Here is a 22,561-nt window from a genome sequence, read left to right on the forward strand (position 1 = left end):
TTGTGACCAAATTTTTTAACAATATTTGCTTTTTTCCAATATTTTTGTATAATATCAATGGACTGCTTTTTAAAGCATTCATTTTCTAACAAGGTTTTATTTAATTTCCAATAGTTTGTTTTAGAAATGGTCGTTCTTTTTCCATCTTTGTTCATCTTAATCATTATAGCCTTATGATCTGTTAATACTGAAGTATCAATTTTCACTAATTCAACATCATCTTTATTTATTGCAGAGATTAACCAGAAATCAATACGTGACTGTTTTGTCAGGTCATTATTAGTCCAAGTATACATTCTTTGATCTGGGTAAGTATATCTCCAGATATCTAACAAATCCATTCTCGCACATACACTTTTTAATACAGAGGTTTTTTTATTTTTTTGGGGGGGCCAACGATCAACTTCTTCATCCATAACAGTATTAAAATCCCCACCCCAAATAATTGTTGCATAAGGATATTTAGAACTTATTTGATTAATTTTACTCTCAATTGTTGTAAACAAGTGATTATTATTTTGCTTATTATTTGTGGCATAAACATTTACTATAATAAATTGGGAAAGATCTATACTAACATGTAAAATTAACCATCTTCCTTCCGTATCTATTTGCTTACCGAGAACTTGACCTTTAAATTGACCTTTTAATACGAGTACCCCAGCTGAATGGTTAGTACCAAATGAAAACCAAACATCATTCCCCCACTGACTCCTCCAAAAGTTTACATCTGCTTCACAAGCATGAGACTCCTGAATAAAATAAAAATCTGCACCTTTACTCTGACAAAACAAAAATAAAGATTTCCTCTTCAACAGGTTTCTTATACCTCTGGCATTAATCGAAAAAATTGAAATTGACATGAACAATAACCGATTGCAATTAACAAATTAACGTATGCTGAGTGCTCTTAACAAGAACATAAAGTGTCACCCACTGAAGCTACATGTTGCATTTATCATCAACAATAAGTGCATTAACCCATCTTCTCTTAATTTCAGTAGTAATTCAAGAAGTCATGTAAAGTAAATGAACAGCCAATATCTCAAGTCTCTGACTATACTTTTGATGACATTTGAAGTCACTAAATGATCAGCCTTTGATTTCTTTTCCATTCACAAATGCTTTGTTACCTACTAAATAAGCCTTCTCCCCATTTTTCCTTGCCTGTTCAACAAACGGCCACAGACGAGCACGCGTTGCCCTGTCATCAGCTGTTAGGTCTTCTTTCACCTGAAGATTCGTGCTTTTGAGAAACTCGTTGTTCTTGGCGCCCTTCCAGAAAGTGTCTCTAGCTGATCTAGACATAAATCTGACGATCACAGGTCTTGGAAACTTGTTTTTTCCTCCGCTGTCTATTCTTCCAATACGATGAGCCACGTCTACTGCTACTCTGACTTCTTCTCCATCGCTGCCTGGAATTACTGCACGGCAAATTGTTTCCACTTTTGCTTTGACGTTTTCCTCCCGCTCTTCCTTCATTCCATAGATCCGAAGATTGTACCGGCGGCTATATCGATCCGTATCGTTTACTTTTTGCTCCATTTCACTGACTTTCTTTTGCATTTCTTCCACTCGTATCTTCATTGTAGCGTTTTCTTTTTTCAGATCGACTACTTCTTGATGACAGAATTCCAGCGATTTTTTAAGACCCTCGATTTGCATCGTATTGTGTTTCACAGCTTCATCAGTAATATCTGCTCTTTCGTTGATTTTGGCAGAAATAACACGGATTATATTGTCCTGTATTTCAGTCAGAGAAGGATCAGAATTCATTTGTATCTGTTCTTTGCGTGCTTTCTTTGAGAGTTTTTTGTCCGGTGTGTTGGGACTAGAATCACACACCCCATTACCATCCTTATACGCTTTACAGGAGTATGAGTGTGTGTCTTGGATAACTCTCTTATCTTTGACAGTATTTACCTCCATTTTTTCCGTGTTACACAGTTCACTCGTTGAGTTTGTCTCCATGTTAATATTGAGTTCCGAAATCTGCACTTAACAACAAAAACAGGTTCGTAAAATCCTATTTGTAAACTATATACATGCGGTAACCAAATATTATGGCAACTGTATTACATAATCTTTTCTAACTGTGTGTGACAAAACTTAGGACGTTCTTCAAAAGCACAACACATCCGCTCTCTCCGCCATCTTGGCTTTTTTCCATTAACTCAAATTCTTTTTTTTTTTTTTTTTTTTTTTTTTTTTTTTTTTATTGAATGCTTGAAAAACAATAACAACAAATGTCATGAATTAAACAGCAACAATCCAGGGGTTTTTAGTCATTTAGTCCAAGATAAGTGCCAAGTCCTTCATCAAAGTTCTTGTTCGTATTGCTTTTAAGTTGGTTGATCCTTTAATACACTCAAAATACATTTTCATTTCAATTTTAAATTTAGGGAAAAAAGGTTTACACTTGCAAAACTTGCTCTTGTGAATATGAAATTTGGCCAACAAAAAAACAAGGTTCATGAAATAGGTATTATTTTCCTTTTCACAATCATGGAAACCAAAGATAACATTCTTATATGTAAATTCAAAATCTGCCTTCACATAAACTTTTATAAAATCAAGAACATCACACCAAAATGACATTGAATGAGGGCAAGTCCAAAATAAATGAACAGACGTCTCAGGATTCACTAAGCAAAATGAACAGTTGGTGTTAATATCATTCTTAAGTCTTTTAAGATTACACTTGTCTGGATAGCATCTATGAATCAGTTTAAAGGTAACTTCTCTTATTTTGTTTGTTATAAAAAATTTGTGGGGTAATGTCCAAACTTTCTTCCAGGAAATATCATTCACAAAACCATTCCAATATGACATTACATAAGGTACAGTAACAAAATCTTCCTGAAACAGGGCTCTTATTTTCTTATTGCATTTTGATTTAGATAAAGAAAGGCAGTTTTTACCAATAAATGTTTTCCAAAGGTCCGCTGAATGAAAAGTAATTGGAAATGAAAGTCCTTTAAAAAGCATAAAAACACCTTGTGGAATAGCATCAGCAACAATAGCGAAGTCTTTGGGGCTTACGGGAATTCCGTGCTTAACTAAAAATTCAGAGTAGTTACAAAGTAAACCCCTATCGTTGAAAAGTTGAGACACATAAATTATATCATTTTTAAACCAGTTATTGAAGAATATAGATTTGTTTTTATACAAGATGTTCTTGTTATTCCAAATTATATATGAATGAGGTGTAAAATTGTGTTTAAATATGAGGGACCAAGTTAATAACATTTGCCTATGAAAATGGGACAATTTTATGGGGATTTTCAAAATATTATAATTACAGATTAATAAAAATTTTAATCCACCTAATTTGGAAAAAATTACATTAGGGATCAGATTCCATATAGACAATGGGTTATTGAGACAGTTCTTTATATAATTTATTTTAAAGGTATTGTTTAATGTTGTGAAATCAAGAAAGTTTAAGCCTCCTTTCTCTACAGTATTCCCGAGTACAGATTTCCTAATAAAATGAGTTTTATTCTTCCAAACAAAGTTAAGGAGCATAGTATCAATTTTTTTAAGAGTGGCTGAATCAACATTTAAGGAGAGAGCAGCGTATGTTAACCTTGATAAACCTTCAGCTTTAGATAGTAAGATTCTACCCTTTAAGGACAGATCACGTTGGAGCCACATATTAAGTTTTTTCTTTGTTGTTTCAATTATTGGATTAAAATTTAAAGAGCCTCTTTCTAATTCATTTTTTGTTATTATAATACCTAAATAAGATATCTGATTTCTGATTTTAATATTACAAATTTCAGATAGATTACATTCTTTGACGGACATTAACTCGCATTTTGAAAGGTTCAAGGATAGGCCTGATGCTTTAGAGAATATCTGGATATATTTAAGGGCTACAGCAATTTGATTAACATCTTGCAGAAAAAGCGTGGTATCATCAGCCAATTGACTGATGAGAATTTGTTTGTCAGCTATACGAATACCATTAAGACCACTATTAGATATAAAGGAAGCGAATATTTGGGAAACTAATAAAAATAAATAAGGAGACAATGGACACCCTTGTCTTATACCTCGTGATAAATAAAATCTGGGAGAAGTGCCATATTTTAATTTAATTGTACTATTACAATTGTAATAAAGTGTTTTTATTGCTTTACAAAAAAAATTACCAAAACCAAATTTTTCTGCTGATTTAAAAATAAAATTGTGTTCAATTGTATCAAAAGCTTTATAAAAATCTAGGAAAAGAATAAAGCTATTATGTTCCACCAACTCATTATAGTCCAACAAATCTAAAACTAGCCTGATGTTATTCATTATGTGTCGCCCCCTCATGAATCCTGATTGAGTCTCATCTATAATAGTATCTAAACAATTTTTAATTCTTTTGGCAAATATTGTGGCAAAAATCTTATAATCATTGTTAAGGAGTGTGATGGGTCGCCAATTGTCCAAATTGTTAAGATCTTTCTTAGGTTTAGGAATTAGTGTGATGACACCTTGTGTCAACGTAGGAGGTAAAGTTTCTTTTTCAATACTTTCTTTAAAAACATTAGATAAAAATGGAGTAAGATCATCAGCAAACAATTTATACAGCTCTGCTGTAAATCCATCACACCCAGGGGCTTTATTATTTTTTAAACTCTTAATTGCACTTTGTATTTCTTCCGAAGTTATATTGCCATCACAAAATTCAGAGTCAGAGTCAGATATAAGCTTTAAATAGTTAATTGAGTCCATAAATGAGGAAGAAGTATCCTCTGAGCATCTTGATTTATAAAGATTTGTATAAAAGCTAGCACTAAATTCAGCTATTTCCTTAGGATCTTTAACAATATTTCCATTAATACGTAGTTGTTCAATTGTTGAAAGGGAATAATTTCGCTTTTCCAGTTTAAAAAAATATGCAGAATTAAGTTCTCCCTCTTCAAGCCATTTTTTCCTAGATCTTATATAAGCACCCCTAGCCTTTGATAAGTATAAATCATCTAATTTTGTTTGTAAAGCTACCATTTCAGATTTTTCTTCTAACGACATGACATCGAAATTAGAAGTTTTAGATAAACTACTGATCAGGCTGTCTTCAAGAATCTTTCTTTTTTTAGCTAAATCGGCTCCAACTTTTCTTAAATAAACACCAATTTCAAACTTAAGAAGCTCCCAATATGAACAAAATGAATTTTGAGTTGTGGCTGTTTTCCAATATTTAGCAATTAACTCTTTAATTTTATCCTTTACATCATCTGATTCTAATATCAAGCTGTTCAATTTCCACAAAGAGGCTCTCTTATGATCCATTTTGTAATCTGCCATTAATGGTGTATTGAGTAAGATAGTTTTGTGATCAGTCAAAGGTGTACATTGAATGCTAGTATGTAGATCAAACTTAGCCATATCTTTTGAGATTAGCCAAAAATCAATTCGGGATTGACTTGAGCCACTTTTGTTGGACCAGGTATACTCCACATTATTAGGAAATCTCTCTCGCCAAATGTCTACCAACTCAAATTTGTCTCGTAGGTCTAACAGAGTTGGACTTGAACAAGCTGCGCTTTTTGAGGGATATCGGTCTAATAAATTGTTAATAGATACATTAAAATCTCCACCTAAAATGATAAATGCCTTAGGGAATTTGTTTGACCAATATGTAAGCTTTTCATCTAATTTATCAAAAAGAATTTTATTATCTGTTGAAGTATTGTATCCATATATATTCCCAAGAATTACAGTTTGTTGGTTAAGTGAAATCACTAATACGAGAAAGTGACCCAAGCTATCTGAATCTGACCCTAATATCTCCCCTCCATATTTATTTCTGAAGATGCTTACACCAGCCGAGTGTTCTGTGCCATGTGAACACCAAATATCATTTCCCCACTGAGATTTCCACCACCTGTAATCATCATTAGTAGAATGGCATTCTTGAATCAAACAAAAATCTGAATTGTGCTTTTTAGCGAACAAAAAAAGTGCTTTCCTTTTGACACTATCCCTGAGACCCCTGGCGTTAAAGGATATTAATGACAATGACATTTAAACAGGAACACCAGGAAAACTAACTAAAATAAAAAAGAACCTGTGAAGCAAAGAAAATCTACTTGTTTATATTACTTATATCAAAGACAGGCAATCAACGACAAATACCCACCCGGGAATAATCTACAAGTAAAAAAATAACTACTGTACAAGTTCAGTAAATAACTAACATTGTTATTGTGGTTAAACTTCCTAGAAGTCTAGAAAAGAGCCAAGACTTATTATATATGATAATAAAAATATTAATAAAACAAAACATTTGAATAATAATAAAAAAATAATAATAAAATAAATAAATAAAAAATAAATAAAAAACAATAAGTTATCTAATAGTTTAGATTCATTTTTGTGCAATAAGTTTAACACTTCTTAATAAACATATGTATATACGAAAATAAAATAAATAATAATTAAAATAATAATAATACTAGATTTAGATTCACTCTTTACATTTATAAGGCTAATTGCTAACAGAAAAGGTTGCTTTTTGAGCAAGTACCATGCTTTAAATGTTAGCTGCTACATCTTTAGCGGTCAGTCTTTTACCCTCAATCACAGCAAAAGGACCGTGAAAGCCAGCTCTCTTCCCCTCTTGTCTCGCTTTCTCTACCATCGGCCACAGGAGAGATCTTGCATCCTTATCTTGCTGTGAAAGATCCTCAAAGATCTTAATTTTCTTTTCCTTGAGATAGTTTGACGTTTTGGCATCATTCCAAACTCTGTCCCGTTGTGATCGCGATGAAAACAGGACTATGATGCGGCGAGGGGATTTTTTTGAAGCAGATCTCGGTCCTAAGCGGTGCGCGATGTCTACTCCGACGGGCAGCTCTGCTGCGATGTTTGGTGAAACCTGCTTAAAGAGGTCGATGATCATCTGTTTTACATTCTCCCCTGTTTTTTCTGGAACGCCAGCAACACGTAAATTCCATCTTCTCTTGTATGCGTCATTATCATTACACCTCTCACGAAGTTTGTCATTGACTTTCTCTAGTTTTTCGATTTTTCTTTCAAATTCTTTGGATTTTTCGTTCAGGCACTTTACTTCTTCACCTTGGAACTCGAGGGAGTTGATTATCTGTTTAATAGAATTTGAGTTTTCAAGTACCGTTTTTTCAACCCCATGAATTCGGCGCAAAGTCTCTTCGTGCATGGCTTCCATCCTCTGCAAGAATCTCATTAACGTTGCATCACTCACCGAAGGACTGTCAGAGCTTGGTTTACTTTTTTTGGCAGGATTTGGTTCGGGTGTTTCAGGTAAAGACACAAATTGCCCAGGCTGTATATCCATTTCAGAAATTAGATTTCTTCTTGCATAGCTGTGTATTGCGACTACGGTTTCTTCTTTTTCGTCCATAGTCTTTGCAGCAGTTTTAGCAACACGTTTAAGTTAGCAAATATAGCTACCAAAAGCACTTGTCTTTCAAACTCAGCAAACAGAAAACTAAAAAAGAAAATAAACGAATAGAACGATAGCTTTTTAGCTCATAACTTTTGAAACATATTTGAGTTAGTTCCTGAACATGAACTTATTCCCGGGTCCGAGCAAACTTTAAGAGCTACAGCAAAAGCAACTTGCTACGACGCCATCTTGGCCCCCTCCCCCCATTAACTCAAATTCTGTCAGCCTAGTGATTTTGCGTCTGACGTCATCCAGGTTCACGTACGTGCTCATGCTTCATTCGTTTTTTCAAGATGGCGGATCGGCCTCGCTTCACACTACAGTAAGTAAAATATTTACAAATCCAAGAAATATTAAATGTATGTTTTAATTAATATAATCACAGTAACAGTTCAATGTAATGTAGAGTTAATCAGGGTGCGTTTACATGTCGTACATTACAGAAAACATGTTTAGCCTCACTTGTTGCTAACTAACGTTAACATTACTGTTTAAAAAGTTAGAATCAGTGCAATGTTAGCGTTAGTTGTAATGTGTTAACTCTGAATTTTAACAGAGTGTGATAAAGACAAAAATATTTAAAATCGGCAGATTACATTTTTCAAAAAAATTTAAATCTTGGCGCGAGTATGCCTTTTCTCAGCCTGTGCTGAAGTTGTCATGGAGACGTGCGCTCTCACAACCGCATGTCATGGCGCTGCGCTGAACTCCATCCAGTCTGTGAATGTGGTATTATCTTCGCGATCTGTAGGCACTTCGGAAACGAAAGGCGCAAGAAACGTAACATTAATCATAACTCAAATGATCTCCGCCTAAACACTTAACGGTATTTTCTGATGACGCGCAAAAACGTAGTCTCAAAACTGAACTCTCTCACACGCAGCTTGTTGCTTGTTGATACATGTATGAGCATAGCCTGACGGAGAACATTTAAGCTGCGCTCCTCACCTGAGCAGGTACAGAGCAGAGCTTCATTTCACACTACCACATTGAGGTAAAGTTGGTTTTATATTTATACATTCATTTAGTAACAACTTGTGACTCGCTCCATAAATTGTTTACCATGGTTCTTTGTCTATTCGTTCTGAAATCACATGCAAGTATGACATGAAAACAACATTACACTAAATGCACTATTTTTTTGACTGAACAATGTTGTACTTTGAAAGTCATTGGCTGCTAATATGATTTCACCATTAAGAATATGCAAAAATTACCTTTCTGAAATTATATTATTAAGGAGAAAGTCTGAATGTGTAAATATAAAACTAACTTTACCTTAATCACCAGCACTGATCAACACTTAATATTTCCTCGCGCTTAAGACGACATCTCTGCATATCAATGATTACCTGATTAATGCGATCAGTTAAGTGAGTTTAAATGTCATTTAGGTCAAATGTATTTTAAAGGTATGATAAAAGTTTTTTTTTTTTTTCAATCTATTTTTTAAAATGTCTACTCTGGAGAGAATATAAACAGCCTAAAAAACAAAGTATGCATATCTATAACACATTAATACAAAATTATGTTATTAAATAAAATAATAACAAAACAAAATATTCAAGACGTGGTAAAGAAGACAAAGTTTTCTGATGTGCAAATTTTGTAGCTTAAAATATATTTAAATCTTAAAAATATAAATATTTTAGTCTATATATTTTTACATCATTAGACAATAAGGTAAGTTTTGTTATTTCTAGCTTTTAAAATCAGGCCTTAAATTTCTTTGTCGTCCTATTCAGTTTTAGAAATTTCAATACTGTTTAAATTAAATCTGTGTTCATCGAATTAAAGCAACTAACATGATAATCAGCTCTATTGCTAACCGTTTTGGAGGTTAACGTTAGACATCAGGCAATTGTACTACTTCCACTCTCAGCTAAATGACACTGTGACTTTGTGCACATACAGAATTGAAGGTCAGGTGTTGCTGACTACAGATAGGTTCTTAAATGGAGGCATGTGAAAGGTGGGTAAAATATTTATTTTGTACTACTATGCCTGGCATATCCAGATAAAATAAATATTACCGTGTATTTATCAATGATACTTTTGCAGCAAGGAAAGTGAAACTTCAGCTAGACCTTGAGTTCAGTTTACAACATGAAGATCCTGCTTTCAACATCTGATCAACACCTGATTTTCATCTGAGGTAAAAAATAGATAAGTAAATGAAACATAATAATAATATTAATACATTTTTTCTAGAATTGTATATTTTGTGGTGTGGGTTTTTTTATGAAATTCTCTCTTGTTTCTTTTTGCTGTTTGCAGAGTACCAACACGTTACAAATGAGAATTTTCCCCACAAATTCTTTGCAAAACTGGACCACCACCTATTTCATTTGATGACAATTTTAAGGCAAACAGCATCCAAAACTGGCAAGACAGCAGATACCCTGGCTAATCTTTTAAAGGTTTATGATGAGCAGGTATGTTTGGGGTCACGTGTTAAAGTATACATTAAAATATAATTTGAATTATTATTATTTTTTTAATTTTTAAAAAATTGATTCTTGATTTCCAGGAACTGAATGATGTCAGTTCATGACGGACTACTGTTATCAGAGGTCTTTTGGTCTTGCTGCGTGAGCGTGACTTAAGATTCTTTAAGAACACCCTGGTAAGACTTCATTCATTCTTTTCACAATTAGGCATGTTTAATGAAAAGATGAAAGTTTTGAAAACTTTTACTTAATAACATATTTGTAATCAAGAATAGTTGATGAATCATATAATATTGGCTCAGTCATTTTGATACTGTCCTTACATTAATATCCTTGAATTATGTTTTTAGATTGATAATCCTGCTGACTGAAGATGCTTTATTGGCCCTGCATTCACTGAGGGTCTCTGTTGTCCTGAAGAATGAATTGGACACCACCCACAGCACACTTCCAGACCTTTCTTGTCTTGTATGGATTAATGTATGCTCTTCACATAATATATAGTAAAGGACTTTGAACTTGTGCAAAAAGTTTTGCTTGGCATGGATGATGGAAAATAAAAAGTCTCGTAGCATGGAAACCTTAAAGAATGAGTTGATGTAGAGCTTTTTTTTTTTTTTTTTTAACTTAATAAAGACTGTCTCTGGGGTAGTAACTTCAAAACATTTATTTACCTTTAATTGGTAAGTATGCATTTTATTATATATAGGGATAGTTTGTCCAAATGTAAAATTCTGTCATTTACTAACTCTTCACTTGTCCCAAACCTGCTTGAATTTCTTGCTTCTGTTGAACACAAAAGTTAAGTAAAGCTGACAACCTGTAACCACTGACTTTCTAATAGGAAAACAAATACTGTGGAAATCGGTGGTTACAGGTCTCAGCTTTTTTTTTTTTTTTTGGTCAAAAATAACCTTTTAAGTGTTCAACAGAAGAAAGAAACTCGATCATGCGTATGTTTGGCCGACCATATACCGATGTTAGAATTAAAGGGGCCGACGTGTTGACCTTCGGCCGACGTCGGCCCAACGTATGTGTGCTGTCTGGGATGTGGCCAAACACCATACCTAGTGTGTGGTCAGTAACAAAGATATTAGATTACAAACAGACAAGAGATTAGTTATATAAACAAAGATCCTAAAATGTATTAAATGTAGTGTGATACACAATAAGAACACACAACTATTAATTCAGTGAGATATAAAAGAGAAATAACAAAATATTGCATCACAATCAATTAATTGATTTGCTGTTATTTGTTATGTTACTGTTATCGTGAATGAATACTCACATATACAGGAGGGTTAAAACCAGAACCACCAGGATCCAGGTCACAGACAGAGATGAAAGATCAATCATTGTAAATCACTGTATTATTCAGTACACTAGTGGCCTCATGCACAACGATACTGTCAGCTCGCATGGATCTATTCCGTCCCGACGGAGGATCCGGAAGTGGGTGTACAAAAGGTTCGACATACAATTTCCTGTTTTCAGCAATGAAGCTATCGTAAACCTCCAGTAATGTCTTTATCTTGAAGAATGACGAAATACGCTCACCCACAAAACCAAACAAAGTTCGTCCTAGAATGTAAAACAGAGTATCAGTTGGAATTTACTAACCTTACAAGAACAGAGTAATAAGCTTGAGCTTTACATCGCGTCTTCACAAACCAAACCTATATTCTGTGTTTTGCTACTCAAAAACGTTGTCCTTGTATTGTCATGCTTTATAGAGGCTTTGTGTACAAAACTGAAACAGAATTAAACGTTTCTCTCTCTCTCTCTCTCTTACACACACACACACACACTCACGCACACGAGCACACACACACACACACACACACACACACGCACACACACACACACACACACACACAAAACGCGCTTTTCACAACTCTTAACCACAAAGGTCCGTATAGCCAGCCTGGTGTAAGGGGCGGTTCTTTTTCTCAAAAAGTGGACCATTTAGCAGTTTTCGCCCCATTTTCAATTTACATTTTTTTTCTGATTGCTTAAGCACAATTTTGAAATTAAGGCTCATTTTGTCAAAACACACAATTCACATCCACACACATAAACAGCAGAACACATCAGAACTTTTGCAAAACAAATTTAACACCGTACAGAACACACACGCCTCATTCAATATCTGTTTCCTTCATTTACACACTGCTGTAATCAATCTTAAAACACTTGTATCATTTTTTACTGACTAATACTGATATAATAAATGTTTGAAAGATATTGCAATAAAGTACATGAACATGTATTCACCAAACAGTGATAGACTGATAGCTAAATATTGCCCTATCCTAACAAACCATACAACAATGTAAAGCTTATTCAGTTTTCTGGTGATCTATACATTTCAATGTTAAAAAAAAAAATCCATCCTGTCTCCCGTTTACCAATCTTCTTCACTTTCATGCTTCCTCTCCATACCGCAACATTGGATTCATTATTGAAGTTTAATATTTATAGCCCTAAAATATATTTATTGAAGACTACTATTAATTGCTATACTACTGTAAACATTTTTATTGACGACCAATAGTTTATACCTATTGCTTTTTTATTGTGGTTAAAGGCAGCTGATTGGTGTGTCTACAGTTTCGCAGCAGTGTGTGTGTTCATTTGAAGGCCTTTGCTTTGAAATTGCAAGGAAATTCCGTTATGAAAAATTTCTGTGTCAAAAGCATCCAAGTGTGTTTAGTGATTTGCAAATTACTGTTTGTAATGTTTTGCAAAAAGTGCAAAGCTGACAATGTGCTTACAGTTCTGCAGATCTAGCCTTGTGTTATGCTCCTTGAATTTACAGTTTTGCTAATTGTGGAAAAAGTTCAATTTTATTGTGTAGCAAACGTGGAAAACTGTATTATGAGATTTAAATACTGCATTTTAGTGATGTGCTTTTTTAGCTGAATTAGCTTGTCGGATGCTCATCATGACTACTAAAAATATTTCCTTAAGATATAGAATGAAGAAAAAAAATACTTATTTAAAAAATTCTAATTTATTACATCATATATCATTAGAAAAAAAAAGGAATCTGCTAAAGTTTTAAATTAAACACTGCACTTATTGTCATTAGACAAATAACAAATTGACCAGCACTGTCCTCAGTCAGAATTTGGCCATTTGAAAAAAAAAAAAAAATTAAAACATAATAATAATCATAATAATAACTTCAATCATAATGTAGAGAATCTTAACCATAATAACAACAATAGCCAAAATAGCATTCAAATAAATTTTTAATATGGGCCCCTTTTGATGCTTCATGCTTTTCGATGAGTTATCTTTACCATTTATGATGGCATAGCATTCATAATAGGACAAATGTGCTCATGTATGGGACAATTTCTAGACCTTTGTCAGTTAGGGGTTGGTCTTTTGAACATACCTGCCAACATACGGATTATAAAATCTGGGTGGTTTTCGGGAGACAGAACAATACGGGAGATGGGTCTGAAATACGGGAGACTCCTGGAAAAACAGGAGTGTTGGCAGGTATGCTTCCGAACCTTCCAAACTCCCTTGCAACGGGCCTGAACCAGCTAAACCCTCGGATTTTATGTTAAGTGGTACATGCGAACGAGACACTTAAAAAGTAGTGAAGTGGGCATTGCACATACATTTATTAGTGTGACAGAAAATCCTATAATGTTAACAAAATGACCATATTTCCACACAACACATGTATTAAATCGTATTCAGTTGCATCTATAATTCTAGAACATGTTCACAGTTAGTGTGATGGAGTAATTATATTATTTGAGATACACAGTGACCCAATATTATACAAGACTGATTTGATTAAAAACTGTGTGATTTTGTTCACAAAACAAAATCTCGTCATCAGATTTTATTTCTATAGCCAAAAATAATGACGTGATGACATGATGGGTAGCGATGTCGCTTCACAGCAAGAAGGTTGCTGGTTCGAGCCCCGGCTGGGTCAGTTGGCATTTCTGTGTGGAGTTTGCATGTTCTATCTGTGTTTACAAGGGTTTCCTCTTGCTCCGGTTTCCCCCACAGTCCAAAAGCATGTGGTGTAAGTGAATTGGGTAAGCTAAATTGTCCGTAGTGTATGGGAGTATGTCCTGGTCCTTCAGGTTGGGGGTTAAGCGTTAGGCTAACAACCCACCATATATAACTAGATGTTACAAAACACCAACATGGTGCAACTAAATATCAACTTTGATATAAATGACCCTGGTAGTAAGTATACCCAAACAATAAAAAAAAAAAACATTTCCAGAAAAACTAGTTGTGTGTAATAACAATGGAATGACACAAAGAGGAAGTACTGGAATGTATTTAACACTTTGTATAAAAGGCTTTTTTTCCATAATGGCAGCTTCAAGTTGCCTCCTGTATGGAGAATGAGTCACATGCATTGCTCAGCTCACGTGTGACTTAAACAGTCAAAAAATCTTGAGGATTCTGTGGGTCCCTTCTATCATCTCTGATCTTTAGTTCTTATTTTCTATTGGATTCGGGTCAGGTGATTGACTGGGCCATTCTAGCAGCTTTATTTTATTCTTTTGAAACCAATCAAGAATTTCATGGCAGTGTTTTGGATCATTGTCTTTCTGAAATTTCCACCCTGGTTTCATCTTCATCATTTGGTAATGTAGATGTTGGACTGAAGCAGCTAATATTAATTTACACTAGTGAGGGGCAGGGGTGCTTTCTAAAAACTCCCTGGGCTTTCCATGCCTATTTACACCTCCCTTTCTTCATGTGTTCGATTTAATTTTTCCCTGAGTAATTTCATTTTATTATATGACAATTTTTAAAGGAATTAGTTTTGTTTTCTACAAAAAGACGACGTGTTTAATACCTATTTTCCTCGCTATATATGTAATACATACAATAAGTTGCTTGGACAAATGTAATATTTTCAAGTTTCATATTTGCAATCAATAAAATCTTTACTTTCAGTGCAGATGTATTTTTTTTACTGTATTTAGATGTCTGTTATTAAGATTAGAGAAGAAAAAAATCAGCTATGTAACTACATGATTTAAAATTATGCTTTTTAATAATGTAGTATTTTTAAACATCAAACATCATCAATCAGTATAAAATAAACAAAACATTAATGAACCACGAAACAACGAGCAATAATTTCAATGTAATTAGTAAATGGTGAATATAAAAAGACAGCATACAGTATATAGACACCTAAAATTAAACCTTACTACAGGTAATTTTGTTAATTCTCCATTACTAAAATTAAATTGTGTATGCTATTATAATGCTCCACATTTCCATTATTGTTTTTCCTTGTGAGACCTTGGTATTAACTTCAGTGTGATGGGAACCTTCGGCTGAAAAAAAAAGTTCAGCTGTACAGGGATCTGAAAATAAACAGCAGAAAATAAATGTAAATAATTATTTATATACATGTTTCCTCATGTCTAATGACAGTCAGTGAACCAACCTGCGTCTCTTTACATGTTTCCACAGTGTATTTCTGTAGCAGCTTCACAACAAGAAGCTTCATCATCATTAGAGCAAACCTCATTCCAATGCAGTTTCGAGGCCCGAGTCCAAAAGGCATGAAGGCACACTGGTTGATCTCTGTCTTGCTCTCTGGACTGAATCTGAAAAAATGTATCAGAAAGTGCTGCAGTTTTTGCTTCCTTGATAATATCTTAACAAACAACTTGGTAAATGTATTACCTCTCAGGCTTGAACTCATTAGGAGACTCCCAGAGGTCTGGATCACGACTTAAAACATACAAAGGAATTCCAACCAGTGTGTTTTTTGGTATGGTAATGCCGTTGATCTCTACGGTCTTTTTACAGACCCTTTCTAAGCGAGGACCAGCAGGAAAGACACGCATTGATTCATGTATGGCCATTTCCAAGTAATCCATTCTCATCAATGCATCGTATGTGATGGGAATCTGAAGAATACAAACAAAAAAATCATGACATGAATATTACAGTTTGTTACAATCTGTTCCTTTAACATTTTACAACCCCCCTAGAGTTAAACAGTCAAGTTTTACCATTTTTTAAAATCCATTCAGCCAATCTCCAGGTCTGGTAAGAGCACTTTTAGCTTAGCTTAGCATAGATCATTGAATCAGATTAGACCATTAGCATCTAGAGTTTAGATTATTTTCCTATTTATTAATAATCATTGTAATAATAATAATAATTCCATACATTTATACAGCACTTTTCTGGACACTAAAAGCGCTTTGCAGTTTTTTGGGGGGAATCTCCTCAGCCACCACCAGTGTGCAGCATCCACCTGGATGATTGACGGCAGCCATATTGCGTCAGACCGCTTACCACACACCAGCTGATTGGTGGAGAGTGATGAAGCCAATTATGATATGGGGATGGTTAGAAAGTGATAATGAACAGAGGCCAGTGGGCAAATTTGGCCAGAATGCCCCTACTCTTTTTCAAAGGTCATTCTGGCAATTTTTTAATGACCACAATGTCAGGACCTCAGTTTATTATCTCATCTGAAAGACAGCGCTCACTGAGCAGTATAGAGTCCCCTTTACTATACTGGGGCGTTAGGACCCATACAGACAGCAGAATGAGCGCTCCCTGCTAGTCTCACTAACACCACTTCTGACAGCAACTTAGCTTTCCCATGTGGTCTCCCATCCAGGGCACAGCCCTACTTCGCTTCAGTGGGCGACCATGTGAGAGTTCTAGAGAGAGCTGCCAGCCACTTAAAGTTTGACTCTTTTGTAGTTACATTGTGTACTAAAACTGAAAATTTCTAGGAACTATACTCTATAATAAAGGAACTTTGCTGCTGTACCAGGACTCGAAATTAACTTTTTTACTTGGTAGCTCCAGTGCTCCCAACTTCAAATATTTAGGAGCAGAGAAAAAAATTAAAAGCACCCACCAAAAATTTATAAGCACCATTGCAAATTGTATTTTAAGGGATAAAAAAAACAACATAAATTAGGACTAACTAAAAACGGAAACAACTATCTAACTAATGCTGAGATGAGATTGATATCTGTGTGCAATAATTACAAAATGTAACTCTAATAATTATAGAATATTAATAATGATGAAAATTACAATAATAGTAAAAATGAATTACATTTCTCATTATGATGCTGCCTTAAATGTGCTTGAATGTAAGTTATCTGCTATAAAAAGTCTGTTACCTTATGAAAAATAAATTTATGGTTTGCAATGCATCAAACTAAAATGAAGCATTACAGTAAGATATATTTATTTTGCACTATTGTTTTTATATCCATGTCAATCTAATAAATAATATTCCTGCTACAAAACAAACGAAAGACTATAATAAATCATTCAATTCAAGACTGAGAGCTGCAAAGCAGTCATCAGTAACAAAATAGCAAAACAATATACATCTAAAAAAAAAAACGGACAAAAGAAAGTCTCACTTCTATCACTCTAAACACTAAACACTAATTTAATGCCCTGCTACATTTGTTATTCGTAATTTCATATACACATAACCACAATTTATATCATTATAAAGATAAGTGTGTTTATTTAAACACTATAAATGTGGATTCTCCCTCGATCCCCATGTCTAAATTAAAGATCTTGAATGCAGACTCAGTGCAGCAGGTCTCCTGACCTGTCTATTTTAACCATTAGCCCTGCTGGTAATATAGAGGATTTAGGCAAACACAGCAGCACAGCGATGTGTCTGAATGTGAACAAACTCCTGATAAAACTCAATGTCCGCCATTCTTCAATTCTCGTACTGCTCTCCTGACAAAAATGCTTGCAGCACACACACAGCTTTGCTGTATGATCGGCCCTGACAAGATCGTGGGGGAAAACATGCAACAAACCCCGTGGATCATGGAAACAAACACATACGAGTTTTCATGAACGGCTACGTGCGGTTGGTCTGTGTCTCACAGCTTGCTTGAAACTGGCAGGTCTGCCTTCCTCTCATGAATAATTAAGCAGCCGGCTCTTCTCATAGGATAAGAAAACTCTGCTATGAATAATAATGAGAAACCGATGCGTCATCATTGCACTTGCAGTACTGCGCTACGGCGACGATTTTGATCCCGCCCCAAAAATCATTATTAACCCGGAAGCTGAAATTAGCTGACAAAAGCTCAAAATTATCCAGTTTTTCCCACAATTAAAGCTGACAGGTGCTAACATTGTCTTAACTGATGCTCAACACACACAAATCTGTTAATATAAAAAAAAGTTCTCCAGGGTGTCCTGAACCTTTAAAAGTTTTGGTTTCAGTTTGTGTCATTTTAAATGCTCAGTCTCATTATGAGCTGATCTTCATTTTTATGCACCAATTTATGAGCAGGCAGAGCAGGATTTTCCCGATGACCACCGGCGCAATACCACTCTTTGTTATAAGCCGCAAAATTTGAGCCCTGAGTACCATGACTGCATCAGACACAATATTACACAGGGCGTGAAAATTAACTAACTTCCATCAATATAACTAACCCACTTGCATATAAAGCATGTGTTTGTCATGTTAAAAGTTACCTAGTTTTTTCAGGCACGGTGTAATATCATTCGGCCTGCTGCAACCACTGTGATTATTACTCTGGAATGAGAGTGTAAGTCCTTATATATACTTTTACTTATCCACGGTATTTAATACACAATGTAACTACAGAAGAGTCAAGCTTTAAAAAAAAAATAATAACCAAACTCGTAATTTTTGAGCAAGATGCTAATAATCTAATCCAACTCAATAATTTATGCTAAGCTAAGCTAAGCTAAAGTGCCACTGCCAGACCCTGAGTTTGACTGAATGATTCAAAAATTGTAATGTAAAATGAGCTTTTTTCATTCAAAGAGGGCAGAATGAAGTGTTCTCACATCAAGAGGGAAGTTTTTGTCAATCTCCTCAACCAGCTTTTCCAGGCAGTCCGGATTAGTAGCAAGATTATAGAGGAGGTAAGAGAGAGTCGTGCTTGTAGTCTCATAACCACCCAAGATGAAAATGAAGGATTGGGAGAGAATCTCATGGTCTGTTAATCCTAAAAAAAATTTCAAAAACAACAACCACAACACAAGTTTAAACACACATCACATCTCAGAAAGTATATGAAATAAAACTTAATGTGAAATGTAATCTGTAAATGTCTTTCAGACCTTTTACTGGTTGTTCACTTGCAGTGTCCTTCACTTGATCATCAGGTATTTGATTCTGGATCATGAGTTTGAGGAAGTCTACCCGACCCTGATTAAAAAAAACACAACATAATAATAATCATAATCTACTGCTGCACCAACATTTCTGAGCAATCTGTTATGGAAGAAATCTGAAGAGTGAAAAAGTGGCAAACAAACATTTGATTCATTGTGCTCATCCTTAATCTTTCTCAGGGCCTTGTAGTAAAAATCTGTAGTTGATCTTGAAAACAAACTTATGCCCATTTTTGCCAAAAGATTTGCAGCAGAGGGACAAAAAGCTGTAATAAAACAAACATTTTTAAAATAATTTTCTATCTCACTTTATACTGTTCATGAACAGTGCATCCGTAAAGTATTAATATCGCATCACTTTTTCCACATTTTTTAATGTTACAGCCTTATTCCAAAATGGATTAAAGTAATTAATTTTCTCAAAATTCTACACACAATACCCTATAATGACAATGTGCAAAAAAAGATTTTTTGAAATTGTTGCAAATTTATAAAAAAAGGGCGAGGCAGTGGCGCAGTAAGTAGTACTGTCGCCTCACAGCAAGAAGGTCGCTGGTTCGAACCTCGGCTCAGTTGGCGTTTCTGTGTGGAGTTTGCATGTTCTCCCTGCCTTTGCGTGGGTTTCCTCCGGGTGCACTGGTTTCCCCCACAGTCCAAAGACATGCGGTACAGGTGAATTGGGTAGGCTAAATTGTCCGTAGTGTATGAGTGTGTTTGTGAATGTGTGTGTGGATGTTTCCCAGAGATGGGTTGCGGCTGGAAGGGCATCCGCTGAGTAAAAGCTAACTGGATAAGTTGGCGGTTCATTCCGCTGTGGTGATCCCGGATTAATAAAAGGTACTAAGCCGACAAGAAAATGAAGGAATGAATGATTTATAAAAAAATAAAAATAAATAAATGACTTGAATCCATTTTGGAATAAGGCTGTAATATGTAAATTGTGTATAAAGTGAAGCGCTATCAATACTTTTCGGATGCACTGTAAAAATCAAATCAAAATGACATACCTAAAAGCAGAAAGAGAGGACTGAGTGGATTGATGTTGAAAAAACTTTTGATACTGGTAACAAACGGATCATCAGGGTTGTTTATGGAGTCGAAGTCAACGCTGAAGGAGGAGCTGGCGACAACATCTAAACTGTATGGAGCCACAACACTGAAACACAAATAGGGGCTTCTTGTTAAATATATAATATAGTGATCATTTACGTTTGTAACAAAAGATTTATGATTATTTTGTCTCATGTTATGATGGAAAAATGGCACATACTCTTTTATTTTAAGTGGCAGATTGGGGTCTTTCTTTTCCATATTTTCAATAAAACGATCAGCATGTGTCATAGCAATGGGAAATATCTGAAATATTAGAAAAAATAAAATAAAATCAGCAACAAACATGTTAAAGTATAAGATAACATAAATGTTATATAAAAGAAAAAGTAAAATGTTTTAAACATCAACAATAACATGACATGCTCAATTCCTCTTCCATCCTGTTAAACATTATTGCACTCCATTGTACAAACAAAGCACACATATATTATTGTACATACAAAAGAAAGTCACTCAGGTTTGGATGAACATGAGAGTGAGTACATTTTATATTTGGGTCTCTTTAAAAAGCTTCACAGTACCTCCTTCAGTCGTCCACTAGTGAAATATGGAGAGAGTGAACTTCGGATTCGCCTCCACCTCTCATCTTTAACCAATGTTATTCCATCAGCAAAAGGGCCAACCAAATCTGGATTCATATTCTGTAAAAAAAAAATTATCCAAATGATGACCGACCGCAACTGGGTCTTAAAGAAATAATTCTCTTTATGTTGTTATGTCCGTTCTAGTAAAACTGATGTCCTCACCCGTCTGTTAGTGAAGGTAGAATAACAGTCTTTCACCAAAATCGTTTTGATCATTTCCAGATCAGTAACAAGTAGCAATGGAAGCCTTCCATCATAGATCCTGAGCAATAAAAGAAATATCGATCAGTCAGCAATCCTGTGATCTGTGCAAATAACTATATCATTTAAAAGTGTGAAGTCAGCAAGTTTTAAAATTATTATTATTTTTTTTTTTATTTAGCAAGTATTAATTTGATCATACTTGACAATGAATAAATTTGATAATGTAATATGATTTCATTTACAAATATTTGCGGTTGTTTAGGCAGAACAACTGTTTCTTAAGCAGCAAGTTCACTTAATTAGATTGATTTTTAATTATAGAACTAATTCTTGAGAACACAATAAATCATATAACTTATACTTACCCCCATACTTTTCCATACTTCTTAGAACATTCTATGTCAAAATTACAGATGCCCTACAATACATTTGCATAGAGAAAATTAATTACGTCTTATTCCTCTAGGATCATTTTCAGTAAGTACACATTCTTATACCTTATATAATCAAATACTAACTTTAGAGTATGATAAAGCCGTGCCAACAAATGGCAAAGGTCTTGGTCCTGGAATTCCCAGTTTTTTGAAAAATCCATGTGGCCAAACACCGTAACTACATTATATAACAAAGATATCAGATTACATTAGCTTTACAGTATGATAAAATAATGCACAAAAATAACACAACACACGACTACCAATTTAAATGACATTCTTTGATCTGTTATTATTGATGAATACTTACATTAAAAGGAGGGTTATGACCAGAACCACCAGGGTCCAGGTCACAGACAGAGACGAGAGATCAAACATTGTAAATCAATGTATTCTTCAGTGTACAACAAATGCTCATGTACACTAATGCTGTGGTTTATTCGCGTTCACACCGAGAGTGATCCGGAAGTAGGGTCATATGAAAGAAAAAAAACAAACATTAATCGTTTTACACCTTTGACGCATATTTCTTATTAACGGGGTTTCTTGTTAAGAAGCATACATAAAGCGAAACAGTTAGTTTTTATAGTGTAAAGTACGACGATTTCACTCACCTCACCACCGCTCCTCAACACGGAGTTCTAGTTCTGTGTCTTCACTAAACAAACCTGCTGTACTGTTGCTCAAAAACAAGTCCCTCATTGTAATTTCAGAGTATATACATGACACTATAGTGACACCCTTTGGACAAAAACCGAAACGGACTTCAAACTTATAGTTCGATGTTTGTGACTTCATGACCGACGTAATATTTAGGCCTACTGGCGCTGCCAGTTCCACAAACAATATTGTCATGCCAAGTGGTAATGGATTATAATAATGTTTTGTTCCATTTCCTTTTTCCTCCGAAATGTATTTATAGATTAGTAATTGATGACAGTATGTAGGCCTATCATTTAATATCTTTTGTGCAAACTACATAAAATCACACTTGGTTCTTATAAAAAAAAAAACTGAATGCCTAAAAGGTGATTTTAAAATATGTTGTTTATAAATTTAGTATAAGTTATAATTATTTACAATTACATTACATGTTGATTATACAGTGTTGAGATGCCCAAACTAGGGCCCACATACTGGCCAAAGTTGGTAACCTTTGATTTGGCCCACCATGCCATC

The 22,561-nt window shown here is 34.6% G+C and overlaps 2 protein-coding genes and 1 long non-coding RNA gene across 7 annotated transcripts in view; 1 reads left to right on the forward strand and 2 right to left on the reverse strand.

The window, feature by feature from the left end:
• The window catches only part of cyp3c2 (cytochrome P450, family 3, subfamily c, polypeptide 2), a 29,452-nt gene extending 17,659 nt beyond the window's left edge, over positions 1-11,793 (reverse strand). For 3 of the 4 annotated variants that reach the window (XR_012401156.1, XM_073944933.1, XM_068219341.2), the window contains exon 1: positions 11,165-11,312. The gene's annotated coding sequence lies outside the window, so the exon portion shown is untranslated. Of the gene's footprint in view, positions 1-11,164; positions 11,313-11,496 lie in introns of those variants that run through there. The other variant, XM_073944932.1, reaches the window with a different exon arrangement.
• On the forward strand, positions 7,702-10,463 carry LOC141381256 (uncharacterized). Of its 2 annotated transcripts, none has more exons than XR_012401157.1 (5): positions 7,702-7,745; positions 9,338-9,395; positions 9,485-9,578; positions 9,701-9,858; positions 9,954-10,049. It is a non-coding gene; the product is annotated as an uncharacterized lncRNA (long non-coding RNA). The 2 variants fall into 2 exon arrangements; XR_012401158.1 differs by lacking the exon at positions 7,702-7,745 and adding an exon at positions 8,081-8,379 and having other exon boundaries at positions 9,954-10,463.
• A 3,111-nt stretch (positions 11,794-14,904) lies between the features above and the next one.
• Positions 14,905-22,057, reverse strand: cyp3c1 (cytochrome P450, family 3, subfamily c, polypeptide 1). Its single transcript, NM_212673.1, is given in 14 exon segments — positions 14,905-15,242; positions 15,326-15,488; positions 15,568-15,794; positions 18,718-18,878; positions 18,994-19,081; positions 19,192-19,313; positions 20,055-20,203; positions 20,318-20,403; positions 20,682-20,801; positions 20,907-21,006; positions 21,314-21,366; positions 21,467-21,560; positions 21,693-21,811; positions 21,997-22,057. Coding segments are annotated over 13 exon segments (1,518 nt in total). The 5' UTR covers positions 21,761-21,811; positions 21,997-22,057; the 3' UTR covers positions 14,905-15,155.
• Positions 22,058-22,561: the final 504 nt, after the last annotated feature.

Source organism: Danio rerio, chromosome 3 (genome assembly GCF_049306965.1).
Source record: "Danio rerio strain Tuebingen ecotype United States chromosome 3, GRCz12tu, whole genome shotgun sequence".
In the NCBI taxonomy this organism is placed as follows: Eukaryota; Metazoa; Chordata; class Actinopteri; order Cypriniformes; family Danionidae; genus Danio; species Danio rerio.